The sequence below is a fragment of the Rhyacophila brunnea genome, unplaced genomic scaffold, assembly GCF_057557595.1.
Source record: "Rhyacophila brunnea isolate RB1 unplaced genomic scaffold, BYU_Rbru_1.0 scaffold_19, whole genome shotgun sequence".
Classification (NCBI taxonomy): Eukaryota; Metazoa; Arthropoda; class Insecta; order Trichoptera; family Rhyacophilidae; genus Rhyacophila; species Rhyacophila brunnea.
Genome location: NW_028232848.1, coordinates 34,449,170 through 34,475,358, shown reverse-complemented (window position 1 = coordinate 34,475,358; position 26,189 = coordinate 34,449,170). Strand labels below are relative to the sequence as shown.

The window sequence follows — 26,189 nt, the reverse complement described above, 5'->3', positions numbered from 1 at the left end:
TACAGAGTCTACAACATGAATGAGGGCCCCAAGCAAACGTTTGTTGTAATGAAAAATGACATTTCAAAGTGACATATAAAGCAGCCATTTTGAATGACGTGTGACGTTAGATTGCTTACGTCACAAACAGTGCTATACGCTATATGGTGGAAAATCAGTTAAATAGCTTATAAAGAATTTCGGAACCTCATACATACGGCCCCTAGTCGTTTGGAAGGCGAAGCTCCCTAATAAACGATTGTAGGTAGGGATTGCAATACCGAATGAAAATGTCAAGTTTTTCGGTATTTTTTATTAAATACCGGTATGCGTTAAAACATTAAAAAAAACAGTACTTAAAAAGTAAATATATCTATTAAAATTTCTTTAAAACATTATTTTATAGCAAAAACCTATATAAGTACCTACAATTATTATGTTGACATTTAAAAATATGTATTGGTTATAATATAATTGAACTGGTGGGCTTTTACAAAAATTTTGAATAAGTATATTTATAATTTTAGCTAAAGCCCTCAAAAAAGCTAGTGTTCATCAAGTGCAAATAAGTCCGGCTGCAAGAAATGCTTCTTAAATTCAACGCTTGTACAGTCATAAATAATTATAGAATAATTGAACATTTTTGTCACGGATGTTTTCTATTTCGAAATAATATTATGATAATTCATCGCGACAATTATATAATTAATATCATATAATTGAGAGATTTTGTTTTATCATTATTTCACATCTGTTGCATTTGCATTTTAGCAGCACATAACTTATACTTCATTTTTAAAAACGTAAATTAGTGTGCTTTCTTAATACCGAATATTCCGGTATTTTGGATTTTTAAAACCGGTATTTCGGTATTGATTAATACTGTAATACCGGTATTGCAAACCCTAGTTGGAGGCTCATTCGTCTAACGATTGACGGGGATCTATTCTGTCCGTGTCATTTGAGCATAATAATTCTAGATTACCTACATAATATTACTGCATAAATAAATTGTAACAGATATTGTATCGCTCCATTTCAAAATCAGCTAAGTCCACCTTTAGGTGTTTTTGACTTTTTTGTGAATTGTTGAAGAACTACTGCTTTCTAACATTTCTGCATTATCAACATGTGGTATTTATTAATTTTAAATATTCAATACTCGAAATAATATAAACTTTCACCCTTGTGACTGTGTATTTGAGAAAACAAAAAGCTGTTTTTCTCCTATTCATCTATTATGAACTTGGCTGATTTTAAAATAAATAAAACACATATTATGCAATATTTCAGATCAAATTTTAACTACCCAGTTAATATTTAAGAAAACTTATGTCCTTCATGCAATGAGAGACGTATTCGCTTTGCAATTAGTATTGTATACATCATTAATGAATGATATTAGAGGCTCCCATGTTGTCGGTAAGTATACAATGGCAATTTGTCAATATATATGACATTTATAAACTGTATCAATTCAGTTTTGATGTATCTCTAACTGAGAAAACATAAAAATGACTGGTCAAAATAATATGACGCTGTCAGATTTGCCTTCGGCGCATTCTAAAAACGCCATTTTTGACATAGTGAAACGTGAAAAATATTTAAATTTTGAAGCAAGGATTTCTTTAGCTTCAACACCCGGTGACAATTTTCTAGGCGAGTTGTACCGCATTAAAATAACAGGCAAAAAACTTAACAATAAAATTGAAAGTATAAATTTAATGATGAAGTTATCCCCCCCTGATCCCGCGATGAGAACTTTACTTCCGATTAACGGTTTTTATACGAGGGAGTTTTACGCGTATACTGAAATATTACCGTGCTTTGACAAATTGCAAGATGAATGTAACATCCCCCTTGAGGATCGGTTCAAGTATGCCAAGTGTTACAAAGCGACTGCTGAAGATTTTAAAGAGTTGATAGTCATGGACGATCTGGCAACACACGGATTTAAAATGTACGATCGTTTGAAATCGTTCGATTGTGATCATTTAACTTTGGCCATAAAGAATTTAGCTAAACTTCACGCGTTGTCTTTTGCTTTGAAGGATAAGTATCCCCAGTTGTTTGACGAGCTTGCAAGCCACGCTTGCCAATCGGTAGATTTCGGAGACACTTTCATGAAACTGATCGAGCATTCTATGGATTTGGCTATAAGAAAAATGGAAGGCGACGCGTGTTTGGAAAAACTGAAACCGTACAGGGTTGATATATATGCTCAGCTGTGTCGACTGCTTGAGCAAGAACTGGCTGCCCCTTATAATGTTATATGTCATGGAGATTGCTGGACAAATAACTTTCTTTTTAAATATAAGGTAAGAAAAATATACTATAAATATAGATAGTAGGTCTGTACCTACCTACAAGGGTTTTTAATTTTTAAATGTTGCAATCCCGGTACCTATTTAAGAATAAGTACATTTTTATCGGTGTTCAAAATACACCGGAGCACATCTCCGTTTTGTGAAATCCCCGAGAATATCGTTCCATCTCAGGGAAAAGTATTGCGTTCCTGGTGAATGATGAAAACTCATTAAACCCGCGTATTTTATTTAAGTATATTATATATTTAAGTTTATACGTAACTTGTGGTAGGTATAATATTTGGTAACTGCCAACAGCTTTGCATTCCTTGAAAGCCACCCACGATCAGCATTATATATTATATAACATTTGCATACCACAAGTTTATAGATTGTTATTTCATTTTATCGTCTGAGCTAGGCAAATATAAATATAATAAAAAATCTAATAAGTAGGTACACTTTTTTATATAATTTAGATAAAATCATATAGGCACATATGTGAATATTTTCTCATAATTATCGAGCGTTCCGGTTCATAAAATTTTCCATTTCAAGTGCCGCTTTTTGTATGATTTATGACCAAATAAATGTTCTTAATATTTTATAAATATTTATATTAAAAGTTTATAAATAAACTTATTCTAAAAAATAGTTATAAGCTCCGAATTTTCACTATATTTTGTGAAAGATGTAGGAAATAATATATGAGTATAATAGAACTTCACAAAAAATAAATTATCAATCAGAAGATTGCTATTCAGTGTGAGATATCTAGAATGATTTTTTTAAAAATTATTATGTCGATATCACAACACTAAAAATAAACTTTTGGGGACAATTAAACTTGATTTTATTTAATCCCGGAATTGAAAAAAACACTAGTCTCGCAAAAAATCCTAGTCCCTGCCTTACAAATGCTTCGACGCCCCAGTGTTGCCTTGCCAACCGTACTATAATAATTATAGTATTTGTAATATAATTTTGGTCCGCGTACTATGTACGATATAAAACAGGTATAGTACGCCCAAAATACTGTAATTTTTAATATCGGAAAAAATATGTACAAAGTAATAAAATTTCGATATTTCCGTTGGATAAATTGGTGCAAAGTTCTATAATTTCGCAATATAAGAAGATTTGGAGAACTTGGAAAAAAATGCGAAAAACGTAAAAAAAATCCCTTGACTTTGGTTTAAAATGAAATTTCTTAAATTCTTCGGCAAGCATTTTTGGTCGAAAGAGGTACCTAAATAAAAAGGGGTGTCGAAGTTTCTCAAACTCTCCGTTATTTTTTTCTGAGAACTAAAATATTTGTACATTTTCAGCAGATGATAACGCGTACTATATTTTTTCCCCAAATACTATAATTTTGGAGGCTCTGTACTATAATTCCACTTTGAAAAGATGGCAACACTGCGACGCCCTCTTAGCTTCGCATTCCATGGAAGCTATCCACGATAACAAGCTTCCGTAACGTCAAAAAATAAGCTGAAGCTGGAACGTGTGAGTCAGATCAGGAAGAGTAGGTGAATATCCGTGGAGTGATCGCGTGGAAATAGTAGCACCATTCAGAACTGTCTATTTCATGCGTTTTCTCGAGTAAGGTGCGATTATAGCTTGTCCCTACATGATATTATGTAGTTGTAGATGCAGTGGCGCACTCAGGATTTAATATGGGGGGGGGGGGGGGGCAAGGAGGAGAATGTAAATTAGTCCCATAAGCTCTCTTTCTTCTTCATATAATTATTTTTACATATTTTCACAATACACGGTGGTATATTATTTGTACAGTTTCCATGTACCGCGACCATGCTGGACATGTGCACCTAGTATGCTAAAACATTACTCAAATAATATCGGTACTGTTCGGTTAAAGCGGATACAGCGGAAAACTTATTATTAAACGGATTATTTGTTAGTTTGGGTTAGTTTAGGTTAGGTTAGGTTAGGTTTGGTTAGGTTAACCTAACAAATAATCCAGTTTATCGGCTATTTTCAAAATGCGTTTTCCACTGTATCCGCTTTAACCGAACAGTACCATAATATCGGCTGTGCTACCTGCTTGGTCTAGAGCAGTGTTTCCCAAAGTATGGTACGCGTACCCCCTGGGGTACGGGAAGAGTTTGGTGGGGTACGCGCTGCACTGGGCTATGGCTGCGTCTGATGCAACAAGCATTAATACAACATCCGTGTTAGAAGGTTTATCGCATGCGGAAGAAGAGTAATTGTTGGAATTAGCTTCAGACGGATTCTTGCAAAATAAATATAAGGAGTGTACTTTAACATCATTCTGGTTGCAAATGCAACATGTGTATCCAGTTTTAATAGAGCAATTCCTGAAATATATCTTGCCTTTTCCAACTTCATGTGAAGTTGCTTTTTCAGCATTTGTAGACATTAAGTCAAAAAAAATGAACAGCCTTTTGGGTGTGGAGCCGCATCTCAGACTAAAATTTATAACCAGGGAACCAAATTACGATGATCTGTCGTTTCAACATAAACAATTTCATCCTTCTCATTGATTATAATTAGGGAATCCAATCCCGAGCCAAAATTCTGATCCCGGGATTTCGGGATTACAGTTTGACAATCCCGGGATTCCGGGACTGGTCCCGGGATTGGCATTTTTTCCATTGTTAATAAAAAAAATTATATTTACAAATAACATTGATAAAATCGGTCAAAAATAAATCTAGTATAATTTATACTATTTAAGACATTTATTGTTAATATTGTATACGTTCAATCTTAGAAATACACAAGTTTAACGGAGTAAATAATATTGTAATTTAAATAATTATGTGAATTTAATAAGAGATTGCAGTTTCGGATAGTAAAGACTTAATGAATGGGTTAGCGAGATTTAAAATAGTAAAGCAAATAATCATGGCGTACTTATGGCCTTTCCGCTTCATAAATGTTATTAGTCAGACAAATATGAAACTGCCGTAAAACGTATGATATCATGGTGGTATTACTTTGTTAAAAGTGCGAAGCATTGTTTTTTTCCAATTTTCCATTTTTAATAATTTATGTGAAAAAATAAAATGAATCGGCAACCTACACATGGTAGATTGGCTTAATAGGTACAAACTTCATTCAAACTCAGTTTATTTCTAATGTAGTTATTTTTTATTAAAAGTATTTTTTATATTTTCGCTTTTATTTTATTTTCCATAAAAATTTATAAAAAAATCAATCCCGAAATCCCGGGACTATGTTTATCAATCCCGGGATTCATAGGTATCGAATATAGCTCGGGATCCCGGGATCCCGGGATTGGAGTCCCTAATTATAATGAATGTTATTTTTTATAATATAACTTTTATTTAAGTATATTCTATTATGAATGAATTTTATTTTTCGTTTATGTACTAAAAAGGGAAAAAAAATATTTTGATTGTTATTAAAATACTTATATGCATTTTTTTTGACGAGGGGTACTCAGGTTACGAAAATTGTAGAAGGGGTACACAGATGTCGAAAGTTTGGGAAACACTGGTCTAGAGAGCTACAATATTTATGCCAAATTCTACTGAAAACAAACGTTCTTTTGATTTACACCACCACCGACTGTAGTGGGTGTAGTCGTTCTTTTCGCCGAATGTTTATCGTCAATTTTTGGTTTTTTAAGGCCGTGCATTAGTTGAGGCACGGTCTAAAAAGATCGTTGCTAGGCGATGCGCGGATTGCGGGTCGCGGGTGCAAATGACGCCTGTCAAACGAAATATTATTTGTCATATAAATCCAACATACGTCCATTTTATGTTCTGTTTATTGTTCTATTAGTAACAATAATAATATATTCATTGACATGTTTTCTTTTTAAAGTAAATGGGTAACGTTTTCAGTCATCTTTACACGATTTTAGAATTAATTGGCCCGTCGCCATCACGCAGCAAAGTGACGTGTTTCTGGCTCGACATTCTCTCAATGAATGCGAGCGAGTCCAAAATTTTGTCGCGCCTACAGTTAAAAATTATTTGGCGTTTCACTGATGCGTCATCTTAATATTGTGGTTCCAAAATATTAATTGAAAATAGACAAAAAAAAAGTATTATTGCATTTAACTTATACACAAACCTACTCAACATAACACAGCCTAATTTCTCGTTTATCGGTATTTTATCTATTCCACTCGGTGTACCTACACCATGGCCCCCACATCCTGAAACGGGCCCTCAGGCTAGGATGTTTGGCGGCCCCCCTACTACCGAGTAGATTAAAGGCAGTGTGCAACACTACATTAACGTTTTTCAAATTGTGTTTTAGTTCAAATTGAGGGTACTTACATATACAGTGAATTATCGGCGATTTTCAATACATCTAGTTTAATAATGGAGCTGTCGAGTATCGACACATACATAATAATCAGAAAATATATTGCACAATTATGTAATTTAAAATGTTCATGGCCATGAAGTATAATAGCGCCGCAGGCGATTTATTTTACGATTAAAGCTAATATATGATGTGTGTTTATCTCACTTATCTGGTCTAACCGACACGCCGGGCCCCGTACAGCCCGCGCCCCCAGGCTAGAGCCCTGTCAGCCCTCCCCTGCCATCGAATTTTTTGACAGTTCCTAAAAAAACCCGACATTAGTGTTTCGAAATTTTTGTGTTAGAAATTAAAATCTAAGATTTTTTCTAAAAAGGGTTCTGGATTACAAATCATTTTATTTTGCCGTGTTATTTGTCTAAGCCCAAGGTATGGTTTATTGGCTTTCAATTTCAATGTGTAAAATCATTCTGATAATTTGGGGGGTGCCAGGGCCCCTTGGCCCCCTCCCTGGGTGCGCCACTGTGTAGATGGTACCTTCACTTCGTTGTGATATTATGTTCTCGAGGAGATGAGCTATCCTAATAAATAATGTCCTAAATTAAATATTTTTTTTATTTCAGGACAATAAGCCAGTGGAAATTCGAACGCTGGACTGGCAGATACTGCGACATGCCTCACCTATCACCGACATTGCCTATTTACTCTTCACCAGCACAGACGAGAATGCTAGACGCTACCATTACCCTGCTCTTTTGGACCTATACTACGATAGTTTGACAGCTCGTCTTTCGGCTCTGGGTTGCAACGTGGAACAGTGTTATCCCCATAAAATATTCAAGGAACATGTCAGATTAGTGTTGCCATACGGTCTGATAATGGCATCGTTCATCATTCCAATGATCCTGAGCGACAGAGGAAACGCGCCAGATTTGATGGAGGTATTGAAGGATGGGTGGAAGGTCATGGAGAAATCGAAGCTTTCTGAAAATTGTATCAGCCGATTGCAGGGGTCCATCAGGGACTTTTTCAAATTTCATTCGCTCTGATGCAAAAATATCTACATATTGTGTACAAATCTGTCTGCGGTTGGATATGTGATAAACTAAAACAAGTAGATATGCCAAAATGAAAAAAATAAAAGTAAGTTAATATTATGTTCGATCTTAAGCAAAGCACATTGGTCTCCACAGGTTTTTTTCACAAGGAATAATTGTTAACTATTTCTTTTATTCAACGAATAATTCACAAGATTTAAGAATGTAACATTCTGATTATTGAACCTACATAATTTTGAAAAACACTTTCTGAGAGAATATATTATAACCAATAGAAAAAAATCTTTTTTTGAAAAAAGAGTTCTTCGAAATGATGACTAGGTATTTAAAAGGCCAATAGTTAAAATTTGTCGGAATTAGTATGTCACTGCGTAGCATATTGGTAAATGCGACGGAGGGGGCGTAAACCCGGAATATGCAGGGTTCGATTCCCGGCCGGGGTGGCTTACTTTAAAAAAAAAAATTCTATTGGTTATAATATATTCTCTCAGAAAGTGTTTTTCAAAATTATGTATGTTGGATAATTGTTAGTCGATACATAAAATATTAAATAAATAAGATGATTTTTGTCCGGATACGGGCCTATGATCCGCGGCTTTATAGACAGCCGTTCTACCGACTCCGCTACCGTGGGCGCTAAATGAATAAATGAAGCGTAAAGGCATTATGTAATTTCAGTAGCGCTTGAAATGGATGAAATGGAAAACGGATTTTTTACGAATCGGGCGCTCGATAATTTTTCAAAAATATTAACATAGTTATCTTATTAGGTATAATGTGCAAATTACTATGTTAGATTTTTGGTAATATGGCCTATCTATGTAGCTCAAACAGTCAAAATATTTTTGCATGAGACGGAGTGATAATTTTAAGGATTTCAGAAGCCGGAACGGCGCTCCGGTTCATTTCGAACCCTGAATTTCACACAATATGAATACACAACGAATAAAACCGTAATCTAAAAAAATCTTTGAACACTAATTAATGATGTACATACACATATAAACTAAAAAGATATAAGCCGAGAAGTCCAATTTTATTTTTTTATAAGTATTTATTACAATTTTGGGTGAATCGGCGAATAAAATTTTGCATAAGTATTATTTAAAATTGAAAATTTAAACGTTAAAATCAATCATTTCGTCTCTGTTCTTGCAGAACACACTAACTGGAGAATACTAGTTTTGAGTAATTTGACTTTGAAGTTTTTAAAATGTTTGAAATGGTCTATCATGTGAGTTTATTAAGTAATCGTAAAAAGGATGACTTTAAAAAATAAAGACTGCTTATTTATTAAGAAGGTTTCCAGACGGTAAAGTTTGAAATATTTGGTATAACTAGCTCAATGTGTCATTTTTTCGAATTAGTGTCTTCTGCCAGAACAGTAACGATTTGCTCTTGAAACACAAAAAAATCGTATATCACAAAATAGTGAATAAGTAATAATTTATTGTGGACATATCGATTTTTGGAAGTATATGCCTAATAATATCTAAAATTATGTTAGTAGGTACCAATATGTTGGAATGGTTGAGTCAAAAGTCGCACAACAACATTTGAAATGCACACACAAAGTTGTCCGAAATTCAATCATCCTTCAACCCTTCTACAAAACAGTGAGTTTCGATCAAAATAAGTTGTGTTTAATTATGTATTCACTACCCTGTCACATTTCCGCCTAAGTAATTAGGTAGGTAGAAGGTTGTGTCATTTACCTAACTTAACATAACGCCATGTCTAGTGCATTAATACTCATCAACCTTCGAGCGCGTAGATTGCTCTCGTAGCATCACTGCAGGATGAGGAAAAAGCGTCCACGATGACAGAATCCATGAAACTGTATCTAAAGCGTCAATTACATTGAGCTTCTTTACGAGCTGTTTATTGGCGAATTTACAATTTGCCTGTAAAGTCGTCCAGTGTAATCATCGAACAAGCTAATAAGCAGGTTGTAAACACTCTACCGAGAAAAGTTGAAAGCCGGTCAACTTTACACGCTACACGCCGGCGTGTGGGCCTACTGCGTCTGCGCAGTAGAGCGCAGTAGCAACATCTCGGTAAAAAAACGAATTACGTTCTGTCAAAATAGTCGCTGGCTTGTGGCTTCTCAGCGAATGGAAAGTTTTGTGTGTAATCATCAAATCGCAGTAGCTGAATCGCCCGCTTTTAAATTCACCAACAAACAGCTCGTAAAGAAGCTCAATGTAATTGACGCTTAATTAAGTGTCTGTGTTTAATTTTCATATAATTTATGATATATGTAATTAGAATTATATAATTTTTATATAAGCAGGTATACTTTGATGAAACAAGGTAAATTATATACTTTAATAATAAAATACGAGACAATGAGTGATGTATTTATCTTTCGAAAGCAGCGTCTCTCAACCATTTATTTTCAGTCACCGAACCCTTTTATAATATTCAACTTTCGAGGTTTTTTTCTGTTGCTTTTTGACTTGTTTGTCATTTTGGATCTTAGATTTTTCGGTACAATCATAGAAATAGAATTTCGATAGGCTATACCCCAATACACTATATTTTGTCGCAGGGTTTTGTATGTGTGTGTCCTACGAAAATGAGCCACACATTTTAAATACGTGGAATAGTGTGTGTTGCAACCTTCAAATACATCAATATTGAATGAGCGTCAGTGCATACACTCAGAGAAGTTGTCAAAACGAAGAACAAGCGTATTATTAACACGTGTTTAAGTTTATCCCATATTATTCCACATTCGGATCGGTTGCCTTACTTACTCCACTCCACACCCGTTATGTATTTCAGTTCCCATTATTTCTGAGTTTTCTGGTGGAGACAATGAGTGATGCATCTATCTTTCGAGAGCAGCATCTTTCAATTAATTAATTTTAGTCACTGAAGCCTTTATACTTTTGAACTTTCGAAGATTTTGCCTTTTATCGTTTTTGACTTGTGTTTCATCCTCGATCGTCGATCTTTCGTTACAACTTTGGTATCTCTATGTATGAATATTCATATGTGCATGCGAGCATTGACGTCCATAGACAAAATGCCGCCCCTTGTAGCGCCATAATGCCACCGCATTTTGTTATACAATATTTTTTATCATCCGTGCTCGTGTCGTTTCTGGTCACCAATGACGTCGAAGGGCAACGGAAGTAAACTAAACATCGCGAACCCAACAAAAAATTAAAGTCATTTTAAACCTTTTATGCTAATTAATACATTTTGTTTCCAACCAGAGTTGAATTTTTGAAAGGAAATATATTTTCGTTATTAAGTACACAGTTTAGGTAATTATTTATATATATACCAAATGATTCTACTCGATTTGCTGCCCTTCGAGTGACGGCCGCCCCCAAGCGACGCTCAAACTGCCTACCCCCACGGGACGTCACTGCATGCGAGCCACACGAAAAGGTTTCGGGGGTCGTATCCGGTCCGCGGGCCGGAGGTTTCCCACATATTATATAGTCTATGATATCAATATTTATTATCATTTTATGCTGTTCATTGTTAATCATTGGTGGAAGGACGTCACAATTATGTTTTTAAGTATTTACTCTTCAAATGTTAATTTAAACCGTGGATGTTACAAAATAATTGTTCTTTTTTATATTATAATATAATACTTGTAATATAATAATTTAGAAGATAACATATAGTCAGTATTACTAGTTATCTGGCAATTTTCCATTAAACATATTTTTATCTATATTGCACTGTTTCACCTAGGCACTTGTGTATATTTTATAAGAGGGCACACGTGTAAAACACAAACATTTGCAAGTTTTTGAGACAGTTGTTTTCATAACAAACATCTTACGAATAAAACAATATAATATTATGTTAAATATTAAATAAAAATATACAATATATACATTGCTATGTTACTATGTTGCAGTAGCGAAGGGTGGAGGTAGGCTGTAAAGATCCGCCATAAATAGAGCACGTTAAACTTTGTTAGTCATACGTATTAATTTTTATTGAACTAAGACTACGGCATAAAGCCCACCAAAAAAGCGTTCGGTGCGCTTACTACTGAGTAGGCCCCCTCCCACCCGCGCATTACCCTTCACCTATGTAATAAGGGGCTCAAGGAGCACAAAATAATTATTATTATCAGCGTCTCTCATCACAAAGCAATAAAAATATTATTAAATTTCTCGGGGCTTGTAATTAATATCGGAGACGCAATAACTAAACAAAGAGTTCACTGTTCTTAAATAATGGCTTCTCGCCCGTCTGTCGACGACGCTTCGAGGAGCGTGATTTTGCTTGCCGTGCTCAATGAATGGACTACGTTGTATTTTCGTTAAGTCGTATCGCTGAGAAGCCAAAAAAACGGTGACTCATGGGGCAGGCGGGCACAATACGTCGTCAAATCCAGTGCGTGCTGGCGTATTTGATTACGTTGTATTTTCGATGATTTACACGCCACTTGTGAAATTTTGCGCGAGAGCCCCACTCGCTCCGTTAAGTGGGTTTTACGCCTACAACTTACAGATGGTGCTAGTCAGTTTTTAAAAATAAATTACAGCCTGCCTACACATATTGTTGGTTCATTTTTTAAATTCATTAAGCCCTGCTTAAACCAAACTATAATAGATAAATATATTATTCTATAGTATGATTTAATTGCATACTTTTAGATATTTTATAGATAGACGAGTTTGACTATTATCTATTATGGCTTTGGTTTCGCAGGGTTTAATTGAATTTTAAAAACCAACCAATGTCATCTGTAAAATGCAGTCTTATTTCAATTAAAACAAATACGTATGACTGACTAAGTTTAATGTGCTCTATTTATTGCGGATCTTAACTGCCTACCTCCACCCTTCGCCACTGCTATGTTGCTTATTTATTTTAGAGTCACTTTACAACTAAATAAAATATCAAAAGTTTGCATCGAAATATCGAATAAATAAAAGGAGTAATTGTCTGGTTACTATGTTATAATACTATTTAATTATTGATGGGCTTTTATGTTTTTGATTCACTTCACTTTTATCGCTAAAACATAAATAATTATAAAATAAAATTCTATTCCGAAAACTTTTTTAACTATTAGGCCCGTTTCAGACGGGACACCGGTGTCGCGCTTGATATAATATAGGAGGCCTTTGTATTCGAATAAAAGGGCCTTTGTATTATGTTTATGAATGCCCCAGAGCTAATGAGTCAACGCGTGTCCGGTAAACTTTTCCGTCGGCAGCTACATTCTCAAGCCGCCGATATACTTGTTTTTATTACCGCAGCCAGTTTTATGATTTAATTTATAACGCGAAATTATGCGTTGACTCATTAGCTCTGGGGCGTTCATAAACATAATACAAAAGCCCCTTTATTTGAATACAAATACCTCCTATATTATATCGAGCGCGAAACCGGTGTCCCGTCTGAAACGGGCCTTAGAGTAAATTTGTGGTGTGTATTTATCTCACTTAAATGGTCGACCTAGCAGGCTAGAGCCAAGTCAGCCCCACCCCCCTTTTGGGGGCCATGACCCGAACACTTTGTTTTAGTGCATATGTCTGAATCAGTTTTTCTCGATATGTTACTAGTAGCTGCATAAGCGTGGACCACGATTTTCATGACAGTGCATCTATATCGGTGGTTCCCAACCCCCGGTCCGTGGATCAAATGGTACCGGGCCGCCCAGGGAACATTAAATTATTTCCATAGCTTTGGATATCAGCGGAAGATGAATATCCATCTTTAAGGCTATACCTCAGTTGAGGCATGGTCTAAAACTCTAAAAAGATCGTGGCTAGGCGATACGCGGATTGTGCAAATGACGCATGCCGAACGAAATATAATTTGTCATATAAATCCAACATGCATCCATCTAATGTTCTGTTTATTGTTCTATTAGTAACAATAATAATATATTCATTGACATGTTTTCTTTTTCAAGTAAATATGTAACGTTTTTTAGTCATCTTTACACGATTTAAGAATTAATACCCCCGTCGCCATCACGAAACAAATTGACGTGTTCACAGCTCGACGTTCGCTCTCCGATTGCCAGCGAGTCCAAAATTTCGTCGCACCTACAGTTGAAAATTATTTGCCGTTTCACTGAAGTATCGTCTTAAGCTGTAAAGCTATAAATTTATTAATGTAAAGGTAAAGCAAAGATGCAACAGCAGGTTTCGCATTAGTTTGTTGAAAAAACCCCAATGTTTTTGTTAAATTTTAATTGTATCAGACTGTTATATGTATATTTGTTAGTTATAGTTATGTCCATCTGTCACAATATAAGATTAAAAAAATATTACGTAAAAAATCATTTTTTTTTCAGTATTAGTGGTCCGCGATAATTTGTTCCTTTTTTTACCAGTCCGCAGGTGTAAAAAGGTTGGGGAACACTGAACTATATGACTCGATGAGGGGCAATCTATTAAACGCAACAAATGCACGGTCCTATGAATGTGTTTAAATATTACCAATTTAGAATGCGTGTTGCGTTTACGTAACAAGAATTTATGCATACCACGGACACAGATATTATTTAACACGTTTATACCTAGTATATTTTTGTTCCTTCGAGCGAAGAACGCATGCATCAAATCAATGACATTAATATGGACGAAGCATCTGGAAAAAAAATGACACTCACTTTTTTGTCGGGTCTGCCGAATGGCATAATCTATTCTAACGCCATTACAACAAAGGTGATATTGCTATAAAATCCCGATGCTTTTTGTCGGGTCTGCCGAATGGTTCGCTCAAATGAACATTGACACTAGAAACACTGTTCTAACGCCATTACAATAAAGGTCATATTGTTATAAATTCCCGATGCGTGATATTGCATAATGGAAATTGCGTGACGTCTACCTATTCATGTGCGAATGCCGCTATGCGCAAATATACTTGCTAGCTACTGTATTGAGTGCGTTGTCCATTAATAATGTCATTGCATCAAATAGATAAGGAAAAGTAGAGTACATTTGTCATTAATTGATCATGTTATTTTTATTGAAGTGTTTTTTTATTGACAGTGCACTTAATATTGAAATGTAAGTAAATACTACTTATGAGATAAGTATGAGTATAAAATATTATATAAATAATCAATTTGAAGTACCCATCACGTAATAAAATACTATTGTTTGATTATTACTAACACTTATTAAAACAACGTGATAAAAAGATAAACTAATCACTAATCAGTAATCATGCACTTTGTACAAACTGCGATATTAAAACGTTGCTTCAAAAGCAAAACCCACCAAATACTTTTACAATAAATTTTACATACATAGTTTGTTTTTGATCTTCAATTAATATTTTAAATAAAAATAGTGATTTTTTTATCATTTATTTTCATCTTTATATAATACACTGTTGGATATTTGTGAGTTGCGTTGCCACACACGCAGGCAATGACACTATTAATGGACAACGCACTCAATACAGTAGCTATCAAGTAAATTCGCGCATAGCGACATTCGCACATGTATAGGTAGACGTCACGCAATTTCCATTATGCGATATCACGCATCGGGAATTTATAACAATATGACCTTTATTGTAATGGCGTTAGAACAGTGTTTCTAGTGTCAATGTTCATTTGAGCGAACCATTCAGCAGACCCGACAAAAAGCATCGGGAATTTATAGCAATATCACCTTTATTGTAATGGCGTTAGAACAGATTATGCCATTCGGCAGACCCGACAAAAAAGTGAGTGTCATTTTTTTTCGAGATGCTTCGTCCATATTAATGTCATTGCACGCAGGACATAACCATCCTGTCGATCCAGGGTGCAGCAAGAAGTGTTAGGGATGCGACACACCAACAGCCGGGGGCAGAATTAAAGGGGCAAAAGTCCAAAAACCAATCACCAGAAAATTAACTGATTGATAAAGGTACAATATTTCAAAAAACAAATTTTCACGTGCTTGTTAGTTCACAGATATCTAAAAAGTTGCCTGCGGCGCAATTTTCTTCACTGTCATTAAATACTATTTTATAAATTTGGTATTCCGCGCTCTATTAATACAAATTGATCGTTTCAAGTCGCTTTCTATTATCATTCAGAATGTTATATTTTTAATAGGTAAAATATGTTATAATTTTTGTTACTTATGAATATTTTGAAAACAATAAAATGGTTATTCAACTTTTCTTTGACTTTTACCATATTTCCATTATTTTTTGTTTATTTGGGGTAGGCGGTAATGGTCCATGACATGTCCTAGCAAATGCAAGTACGCGTACGTGGTACATCCGCGATGCTCCTCACAGGTGATAAGTCCGTTGTTGCTGACTTTCAACTTGCCCCACCTCCAAACCATGATGCTGAAAAAGTATCACCGAGGAAGCGGACAATACGTCAAATGACGCTGGATGCGGCGTCGAAGATATGGCAACGAAAGTGGGATGTCTCCACCAAGGACAGATACAGATATTTATTATTATGTCCAATGGCGATCACACCAGTCTATTATTGACAGGGCACGGTTGAGCCAAGCTCTTTGAGTTTGGACTTGTCAGTTATCACTTTAACACGTTTCCGTTATTATCATTGTTCCAAGTTAACACGGAAGGTATTCTATATACTAAACGGTTATCGGCGGCGATCTCTAATTCGTAATACGTTGACAATTTAGGTTGGTGGACATGTCGGTCGAATTCGGATATGTTCGTGCTGCCGAACCCAAGCGGATAAGACCGAACACAGTCGTCATCTAGCTAGTCGGTAATGAGCCGAACACAAGAATTTTGTATATATTAACACGTTAAACATATCAACATAACCTACAATTTTATTACTCATGTCATTGCGATTGCAGCAAAACAGTCGGTCGTGCATCTCAATTCTCAATATGTAAAATTGACGTACTCTGTCTCGTTCTCAAAGTTAATACGGCCAAGAAAGCTGTTAAAAGATATCACCTTTTGACATTTCAGACGGTTAACTTTGTTACACAATTAACCACCAGAATACGAAAGTGATAAATGTGATAAATTTATCACTATTAGCTCTTTTTTGATGTTAAGTGATATATTAGAATAAGCCTGCCAAGACATTCCCAGGCATATAATACAACTGCTGATGATTTACATACAAATTTAGGGCGTCGTGACATGCTCGATTAAGACTGAGTGTGGTGCGGGGCAGTTTGGTTTGGAGGGAACTATTAGGACTAATAGGTGGTCTGATTGAAGTATTATGTGCGTGAGGACTATAAATACATATATTATTTTCCCTTCCAAATTCATACCTGGGTATATTATAAAAAAAAACAAGCGGGAGTTTTGACAATATAACGAAGCTACATACCTACTTACATAAGATAAGTTTCTTACCTTTTATCGGATCTTATAATTTTTCACCTAACTTAACCTAACCTAACCTTTTCAGTAATAATAATTCTGTACATGGGAGCTAAAGTACACTTAGCCGATTTTTGGCAAAATTGAGATATCGACATAGTGTAGTATCTATATCTCGCGACGCTCTTTCCAGTGATATACTCAACTATGTCGTAGCCCTACTAGAAAAGAATATAATGAAAGGCATATTAATCTGTGTCCACATTGGCAACCTCATTAAATTTCAATTAAAATAATTTATGGTCTTATAATTATGATAATTATCGTGAAATTTAATGAGGTTGCCAGCAACTTGTTGCCAATGTGGACACGGCATTACACTATGTTATATATTATTTCTGATGGATATAACATCAAGAAGATAATTATGATGTTCATTACCCCGTTATGCTACGTAATAAGTGGTTAGAGGGAAACAACACAGAAACGACTTGGTGTACTTTACCACTGGCAATCACAAGATTCGAACGTCAAAATCCAATGTAGAAAAACAAATCAGGTGCGTGTCGCCACTTCTCCAGTCTTTTGTGTGTGTGTTATTTAAGTTTAAAGGGTTTATTTCCTTTAATAATTACGATTTAAGGCTATACCTCAGCTGAGGCATGGTCTAAAAAGATCGTAACTATGCGACGCGCGAATTGTGCTTATGACGCGTGCCGAACGGAACATAATTTGTCATAAAAAATCAACATGCGTCCATTTAGTGTTATATTTATTGTTATATTAGTAATAATAATAACATATTGATTGACATGTTTGCTTTTTCGGTACAGGCATAACGTTTTTTAGTCATCTTTACACAATATAAGAATATATTCTTACGACGCCATCACAAAAAAAAAAAAAAATCGACGTGCTCCCACTTCAAATGCCGCTCGGCGATTGGCGACGATGCGAAATTTCATCCCACCTATTGTTGAAAATTATTTGTCGTTTCACTTATGTATGCTTTTAACAGATAAAATTGCAGTACAGCAAAATACTGGCAAATTAAATTCGTCTAATATTAACCTTTCTCTCGTGACGGCAATGAGCAAAAATGTCACTTAGTGAGTTTTTACATTAAAACGTCGATAAGGTTATAAATAACGTGAAATTGATCGATAAAATCAGTCATTTTTGTTGTGTGGTTATTGCTATATTCATCAAATTAATACGTTCGGCGACTGATAGGATTTGACTGTCTTACGCGCGATAAAAAAAAATCCGATAGAGTGCATCAAGTTTATATTGTGTACTTAAAGAAAAACGTCCACCGGTGAACTCGATCCACCAAACTTTTGAGAGGCAAACATATCATGTTATACTTTGTTATGTTATGAAAAAGTGAAAACAATATATTCCATAGTTGGGCTCTAACCACCAAATTTTCGGTTATGCGTGAATGACATTGAGCTAGTTTACAAGCTGTTTGTTGGCGAATTTAAAAGCGGGCGATTCAGCTACTGCGATTGTGATAATTAAACACAAAAATTTCCATTCGCTGAGAAGCTAACAAGCTAGCGACTATTTTGCAGAACGTAGTTCGTTTTTTTACCGGGAGGTCGCTACTACGCTGTACTGCGCAGACGCAGTAGGCCCACACGCCGGCGTGTAGCGTGTAAAGTTGACCGGCTTTCAACTTTTCTCGGTAGATTGTTTACAATCTTGTTAGCTTGTTCGATGATGACACTGGGCAGATTGTAAATTCGCCAACAAGCAGCTCGTAAAGTAGCTCAATGTCATTGACGCTTTAACAACCGAATACGCTGCCGATTACATCACCGAGGCTTTGTCCAGATGACGCGATTTGACGGCTCAATGAGGTACATGTGACCTTCCTGAGCTGTCCACATGCCCGCACTGCTCACAAACTCTGAGGACGTGAGGAGAGTGACATTTTTAGAGATCAATAAATACCTACTCACTCAAGACCCACTGTAGTCAGGCCGTGGTACGAAACTGTAAACTTCGATCGTAGCGCTAGCTATTCTCATACTTCGATTGACATAATATGGTACTTAAATTGTTTGTAAAAATTATGAATATTGCATATTGATGGTAAAATACGTAGTATAAATTGAGCGAAATATGAAATCGAAATTCTTCATTTCTTGCCAACAGGTTACCACATTGCATTAGAAGATAATTAATAAGTTACTCTACCATCGTCATTCGCAATTCAGTGCCACGGCCAGAATATGGTCGGCGTTGGTACACACAACTGCGCAGTGGCGAAGGGTGGAGATAGGCTGTTAAGATCCGTCATAAATAGTGCACACTAAGCTTTGTCATTCATACGTACCTATTTGTTTTCATTTAATAATAATTTATAGATGGTGTTAGTTAGTTTTGAGCTATGTGAATTCGATTAGACATTAATACGTAATAATTCAGACCGAAAAAAACATGTAATTATTGTTCTAACTAAACAATTTTATTGATTAATTTCTTAATTTAAATATTAGAAAATTAGAGAATAATTATCAATTATTTTGTTTATTTGAATTAATGAAATTCTCAAAATAAAACGTGTTTTCACTGATATATTATTATTTTATGCAAATCTACATGTAAGTAACACAACATTTTAGGATTATCGGAAGACATTACGATAATAATTATTATTGCAACTTTTGACAGCTAGAATTTTTTACTCGTTCGTTGATTGTCTGTTGTTCAGTAGCAGAGCATAGACAAATCTGACAATTTATTGTCTCGGACTTTTGGCTCGTAAATGCAGCGATTGCATATACTGGCTCTGAGCCATCTTGTTTCTTTTATATCCGGCTAACGAAAATCTTATGGCATAATTACACCAGCACTCGATTAACTAACCAGATTTAACGATCTTCGTGAGTAATCGTTGACTTTAAAAAGCAATTGCACTGAGCGATTTAGCGACCAACTCGACTGTGTTGACGCTTGATTTGATTTTTTATTATATGCTCAGTTGCTAGTATTAACAATAATAAGTGAACCAAGTTAACAAAGAATATACAGGTATATTGGTCAGCTTGGTGGCAACACAAAAAAATCTTGTCTCATTATGTTCATACTTTAAATACCAATTATTGGTGGAGGCATTTATACAATTAACGAGTTGTTGATTTCTTTTATAGTGTTAACTGTCAATTCATGGTGCAACTGCATTGTATTATTTGATTAATTATTTGTAATTAAATAAAACACAATTTTTTTAGCACTTATTCCACCATTCCACCGGTTTCGTCCTCTTCAAGGGGACATTATGATTGATAGTTGATTGTTGTTGATTCTATTTACTAGGATACTATTTTAGTTTTGTATTATTATTGTCTCTTAAAATCAATGACATTAATATGGACGAAGCATCTAGAAAATAAAATGACACTCACTTTGTGTCGGGTCTGCCGGATGGCGAAATTCATATTTTAATATCGGTATCCTACGCTCAAATGAACATTCTGCTTGCAAGCGGTCTGGCGACACCGCTGGGTCTGCCCATACAAAATTTCTGACTGTCAGGTTTCGACTCCACCGTTATTATTGTGTTACAAAATGCCAATGTGCCTAGTTAAAAATTGTAAAAAAATCTACTAAACACTCCAAGAAAGATGGGATATCACTTTGCATGTGTTAGTATTATTTATTATTTATAAAATGCCATTTTAAGATATTGATGAATGTTTATTCAATGCAATTGAATGACAGGAACCATTGGACAGTCAGTCGCCAGTGATTTGATGGGCTCACTTGCGTATAATCTCCGAGAAGTCGTAAGTAACCGAGAATCTGTTTCTAACGCAATGAGTCATGACACTAATACGCCATTACAATAAAGGTTATATTACTATAAATTCTCGAAGCTTGTATCGCATAATGGAAACGGATACGTCAATGGTCACGTGACATCTACCTATACATCTGTGAATGACTTTCATGCACAATTTCTCGTGCGCGCCGGGTATGAAGTGAGTCGTCCATTTAATATGTCATTGCTTAAAATAATGAAACAGTCAAGCCCCCATCATTTTGTTATGTAAACGTCAAATATATGCTGTTATATCAAACACAAGGTAGAACACGCCATGTGCGGCCACATTTGGAAGCTCACGATTACTTCGGATATTTTCGTACGATTTCGGTACACGATCGTGGCCAAAAAATAGGAATAGTTCCAATTTGGTCACGACTGCAGGGAACGACTCAAAAGTGACTTTTCACGAACGGGGCAGACGGTTGGTCTGGGAATCTGCCAGTGTAAGTGAGTTTTATACGATTAAATATAGCTCTAGTTTTTGTGAGGAATGTATTACACTATGAGACGTGATAATAAATAGTTCAAGGTGAAATATAACTCTTATAGTAAAATATATTCATGTTTAACGACTGAGTATCCAACGAATACAAGCGGCAAATAAGAAAAAATATTTTTCTCGTTATTATGGTAAAAAAATATTAAATAAACACGGTGAAAAATATTATTACTTATAGGACTCTGAGGAACGTGGTAGTATACATGAATGACAACCAGTGGAGAAGAGTGCCTGTTGACAGAAGCTAGGCTTCGTAGGTAATTGATAAAAGTCCCAGGACAACTATATTTGCGGGACTTAGGTACTACATTTAAATGTTGTCTAAATTTTCAATAACTATACCTATTTACAATACCTATTCAATTCTAAAATCATAACTTACATGTAAATTGTACGTAAAACATTTCACCGTGGCACAGATCGCCGTGGGATTTCTATCGGAAAGAGATGACCGTATACTATACGGTCTCCAATTTTATTATATTCTATATGAACATTAATTCTTGGTAAAATTCATGAATTCAAGAATGAAAACCTAACCTAACCTAACAAATAATCCAGTATACCGGCTATTGTCAAAATTTATTTGCTGCTGGATTCCTGTAAAGTGTATACCGACAAGAACCGTGTTTTATTTACACATGAATTTTATGTCAGTACTATACGACCCAAAGAGGTTGGACGGTCTTTAATATACGGCCATATATTTCCGATACAACGTTTACGGCGAAATGCATACGTATAAGTTTCCGGACACAAAGATCGCATGAGTCATATATCTATAGAGTGGAAATTGTATTAACAAATTTTTGTTGTTACGAGAAATGGATGTTAGCAACTTGCTCAACCTATTAGGTCCATACTCTGGGTTCAAACACACATAGAAAAACAACATGTGAATTTGATAAACCCGGGACTCGAACTGAGACCCACGACATTATAAGACGATGCACAACCGCTCGGCCGTTGTGGGCAGTTGTCAGAATTTTACTGGTACGTTTTTTTTTAAACCATATCCGATCCTAATAAAATCATAATTAACGTGCTGAGAATTAAACGGGTACAAATGACACATAGTTAAAGCAAAACAGATGCATTCATGTACGTTCATTGTATGAAAATATATAAGCATTATATTCGCAACCTATATATTATTTTAAAGGACTAGATGTGTAAAATGCAGGGCTCGAAATGACCGAAGCGTTCCGGAGCGCCGTCCCGGTTCATAAAATCCCCAAAAGTATCGCTCCGTCTCGTGGAAAAAATATTTTACCTTCTGACTAACACTTATTTTTTTATAAAATACAAACATATAAAATTAAATAACCATGTTAATATTTTCGTAAAATTATCAAGCGCACCGGAGCGCTGTTTCGGTTCGTGAAATCGGTAAAATTATCGCTCCGTCTCGTGGATAAAAATAATTATAGCGTATGTGGGTCTATTCTATACATATCGAACACTAAATTGATAAATAGTATCAAACTTAGGGTAGGTTTGTATCAAAATATTAGCACTTATTGTAACAATTACACGAAGTTGGATTTTATTGTTGCAATAAGTGCTATATTTTAACAGCACCTATCTTGCTGCTGTTAAAATATTGCACTTATTGCAACAATAAAAACCAGCTTCGTGTAATTGTTACAATAAGTGCTAATATTTTGATACAAACCTACCCTAAGTTTGATAATATTTATCACTTTATCACTTTATCACTTTAGCGGTCGATAAGCATAGAATAGACCCACTGAGCTATATAAGCTTTATAATAAAAAAATCTAACACACTTATTTTTATAAAATGCACATAACATTTGATAACTATGTTAATATCTTCAGGAAATTGTCGAGCGCTCCGGTTCGTGAACTTTTCCATTTCGAGCACTGGTTTTTGAGATCATAGGCTTCATTAATTAATGGGTGAGAAGAGAAACGTAAGTAAAACTGGGCTGTTCTGCTGCGATGGTGTTTTTAGAGTGGTTCTCGATTTTTTCTTTGCCATGTCACCAAAAGACATTCCAATTTAACTAATAGAGGTACCACTCGTGAGTATAGTGGGTAAAAACAAAACATATTTATATTTATATTTATGTAGGTAATAGGTTTCAGTTATATTTATAATTACTTATTTAATCTTGAAGTCAATTTAATCGAAGTACTCATCCATGCACTAGAACCCCTTCCGCCATTAGCCTTTCAATTACGCGTTGATGATCTCGTCCATGTATATATGTGATTGATTGAAGACTATTTTAGTTAACCTGAGAGATTGTTACGGCGTGTTATCATAATGGGAGCTGTGTGTGATTTGTCTGGCTTACCGACATACTTTCCCAAACAAGTTATCAGTGATATTATTGAAAAAGGACATTATACAACTGTCCAAGTTACCATTGGATCGGGGTCGGAAAAGGGAGACAATTATATGGGACAAATAAAAAAAATTAACATAACGGGAACCAAAGCAAACGGTACTAAAGAGAGTACACATTTGGTAATGAAGTTATCTCCTTCGGATGAAACATTAAGAGGAATGATTGATGTTAATAAATTTTACAACAACGAAGTATACGTCTATAATGTTTTGATGCCATATTTTTCTAAGCTACAAGATGAATATAACATTCCACAAGAAGATCGAATAACATTCGCGAAGTGCTACAAAGCATCGTCAGATGAATATAAAGAGTATATTCTTATGGAAGATTTATGTGTGCAAGGTTTCAAAATGTATGACAGATTAAAGTCGTTCGATTCCGATCATTTGAAATTGTGTATTAAAAACCTTGCCAGTGTTCACGCATTCTCTTTCGCCACGAAATCAAAAAATCCCGAATTGTTTATGGAAATGGCGAGCCACGCTTGTAATACGATAGATTTTGGGGATAAAATTGAAGGACTCGTCAAAAGGTCTTTCAACAACGCACTGACCTACATGGATGATGTGGTGTGCGAGGAACGACTGAGGAAATTTTCCGTCGGCTATTACGAGAGGTTGAGGAAGTTTTTGGAACCGGAAATGGCAGCCCCGTATAATGTCATATGCCACGGTGACAGTTGGTGTAACAATTTCCTTTTCAAATACGAGGTAAGAGATTTTGTTTTTACAAAGCCCTTTTTAAGGGTCTAGGACGATTTGGCGCCGGGACAACTGGACGCCACACAATTCCAATTTAAAAAAAATATGTAATATTATTATTTATGTTTAAATTATTATATTATGATTTAATAGTTGGTGAGAATTTAAATATGCACACGGAAATAATGATTTAATTGTGCATATGTTTAAGTTTCAACGAAAAAAGAGTTTTTTATTTTTATATAAAGCCTTAGGCATGGTAATTCTCAATCCATAATAAAAAAACATTACGTTAAGAGTAAAATGAATTAAAACTACTAGGTAGTAGATAGAAACTGATTAAAATTCCTCGTCTACGTTCTGTATACGTGTCTACGACAGTGAAGCGTCCAATTGTCCTGGCGTCCAGTTGTCTCATTCCCCCTTTTAAGCATCGTTTCCAATTCACAATAGCATAGAGTTATCTAATTTGCTGACTCACATTCGGATTCTATTGTAAATATAATATGTTGCTTATATTCTAAATACTTATTCACCTTAACCTTAACGGGCAAGATTACTTACATTGACACTGAAATTAGGTAAATAATTCAAATCCCACTCTGTTCAACTGGTTTTTAATATTATATTTTATCAGTGGCGGCTCGACGACTCTCCAGGAGGTTTAATTATTAAATAATATATTTAACTAGGTACCTATTTTTTCGCATAATACATTATGTACCAAGCTACTTATAATAATATCATTTTATTAATGAGCAAATGAATAATTTTTCGGAACAAATATGATTATCTGAGTCGTTACTTAATCACATCTAAAAAGCATGTTTAAAAACAATAACTTAATTTATAATAGTAATTAATATAAACTTACAATTATCAGTTTTGAACAACGACACATAGCGAGCGTTTTTACTCAATTAGGGTTTCTTTGATTCGCTCCCTAGTAAGCGTATACTAACGCTAATGCATCCACATCCTTTGTAGAACGAGATTTGTACCTCGGCGACGGGTTGGGACTGAGTGTCACCGGTTAGTGAAAACTAAACGACATAACTTTCTTAATTTGTATATAGGTCACCGTGAAATAGGGCTTATTTAATTTAATTAATTATTTTAATACCTCGTAATCTTCATTAATGTATTACATAATTTACAATCAGTGCTTTATTTATTTGTATAATAATAATAAATATCTCTATAAAATTGGGACGGGTTTATATGGATAAAATAAATTAAATAGTTCATTAAATCATGTAATTAGGTAGGTATATCACGACAATGATAAAAATATCGGACTTATATTTTTGACATGATAACGATGTGGGGATGCTCCCTGCGAACCCTTAATGTAGAGCCGCCCCTGTATATTATGAATGTTTTTGAGGGATTTTTAAAATTAAGTATATAAGAATCTATATTGTCTTTTAAATATTTATTTACAGGGTGACAAGCTGGTCGATATGCGGATACTCGATTGGCAAGTAATACGGAACACTTCTCCGGTGACGGATCTGGCCTATTTGATATTCCTCAGTACAGACGAAGAGACAAGGGAACAAAATTATCCAGCCGTATTAGACTTATATTACGATGTATTGAGATCCCGCTTGGCAGCCATGAATTTAGACGTGGAGGAGTGCTACCCTGAGAAGGTTTACAGAGACCATCTGAAGACCATATTGCCATATGGTCTCATTATGTGTACAATTTCTTTGCCGATCACGTTGAGCGATCGAGGAGATGCTCCGGACATGGTGGAGATGCTGCACGAGGAAAACCAGATAGTGGAAAAACGTGACGTCTCACAAAACAGTATAGACAGGATAAGGGGTGTGGTTAAGGATTGTATAAAATACGAATTGATTTAG

At 35.1% G+C, this 26,189-nt stretch overlaps 2 protein-coding genes across 2 annotated transcripts; both read left to right on the top strand.

Moving 5' to 3' along the window:
* Window positions 1-1,706: 1,706 nt before the first annotated feature.
* LOC147072936 (uncharacterized) lies at window positions 1,707-7,618 on the top strand. The gene is made up of 2 exons (XM_085946241.1): window positions 1,707-2,297; window positions 7,193-7,618. Exons 1-2 carry the CDS (start codon window positions 1,707-1,709, stop codon window positions 7,616-7,618), a joined length of 1,017 nt encoding a protein of 338 aa, XP_085802367.1.
* A 15,911-nt stretch (window positions 7,619-23,529) lies between these two features.
* LOC147072935 (uncharacterized) lies at window positions 23,530-26,189 on the top strand. Its single transcript, XM_085946240.1, has 2 exons — window positions 23,530-24,327; window positions 25,764-26,189. Exons 1-2 carry the CDS (start codon window positions 23,530-23,532, stop codon window positions 26,187-26,189), a joined length of 1,224 nt encoding a protein of 407 aa, XP_085802366.1.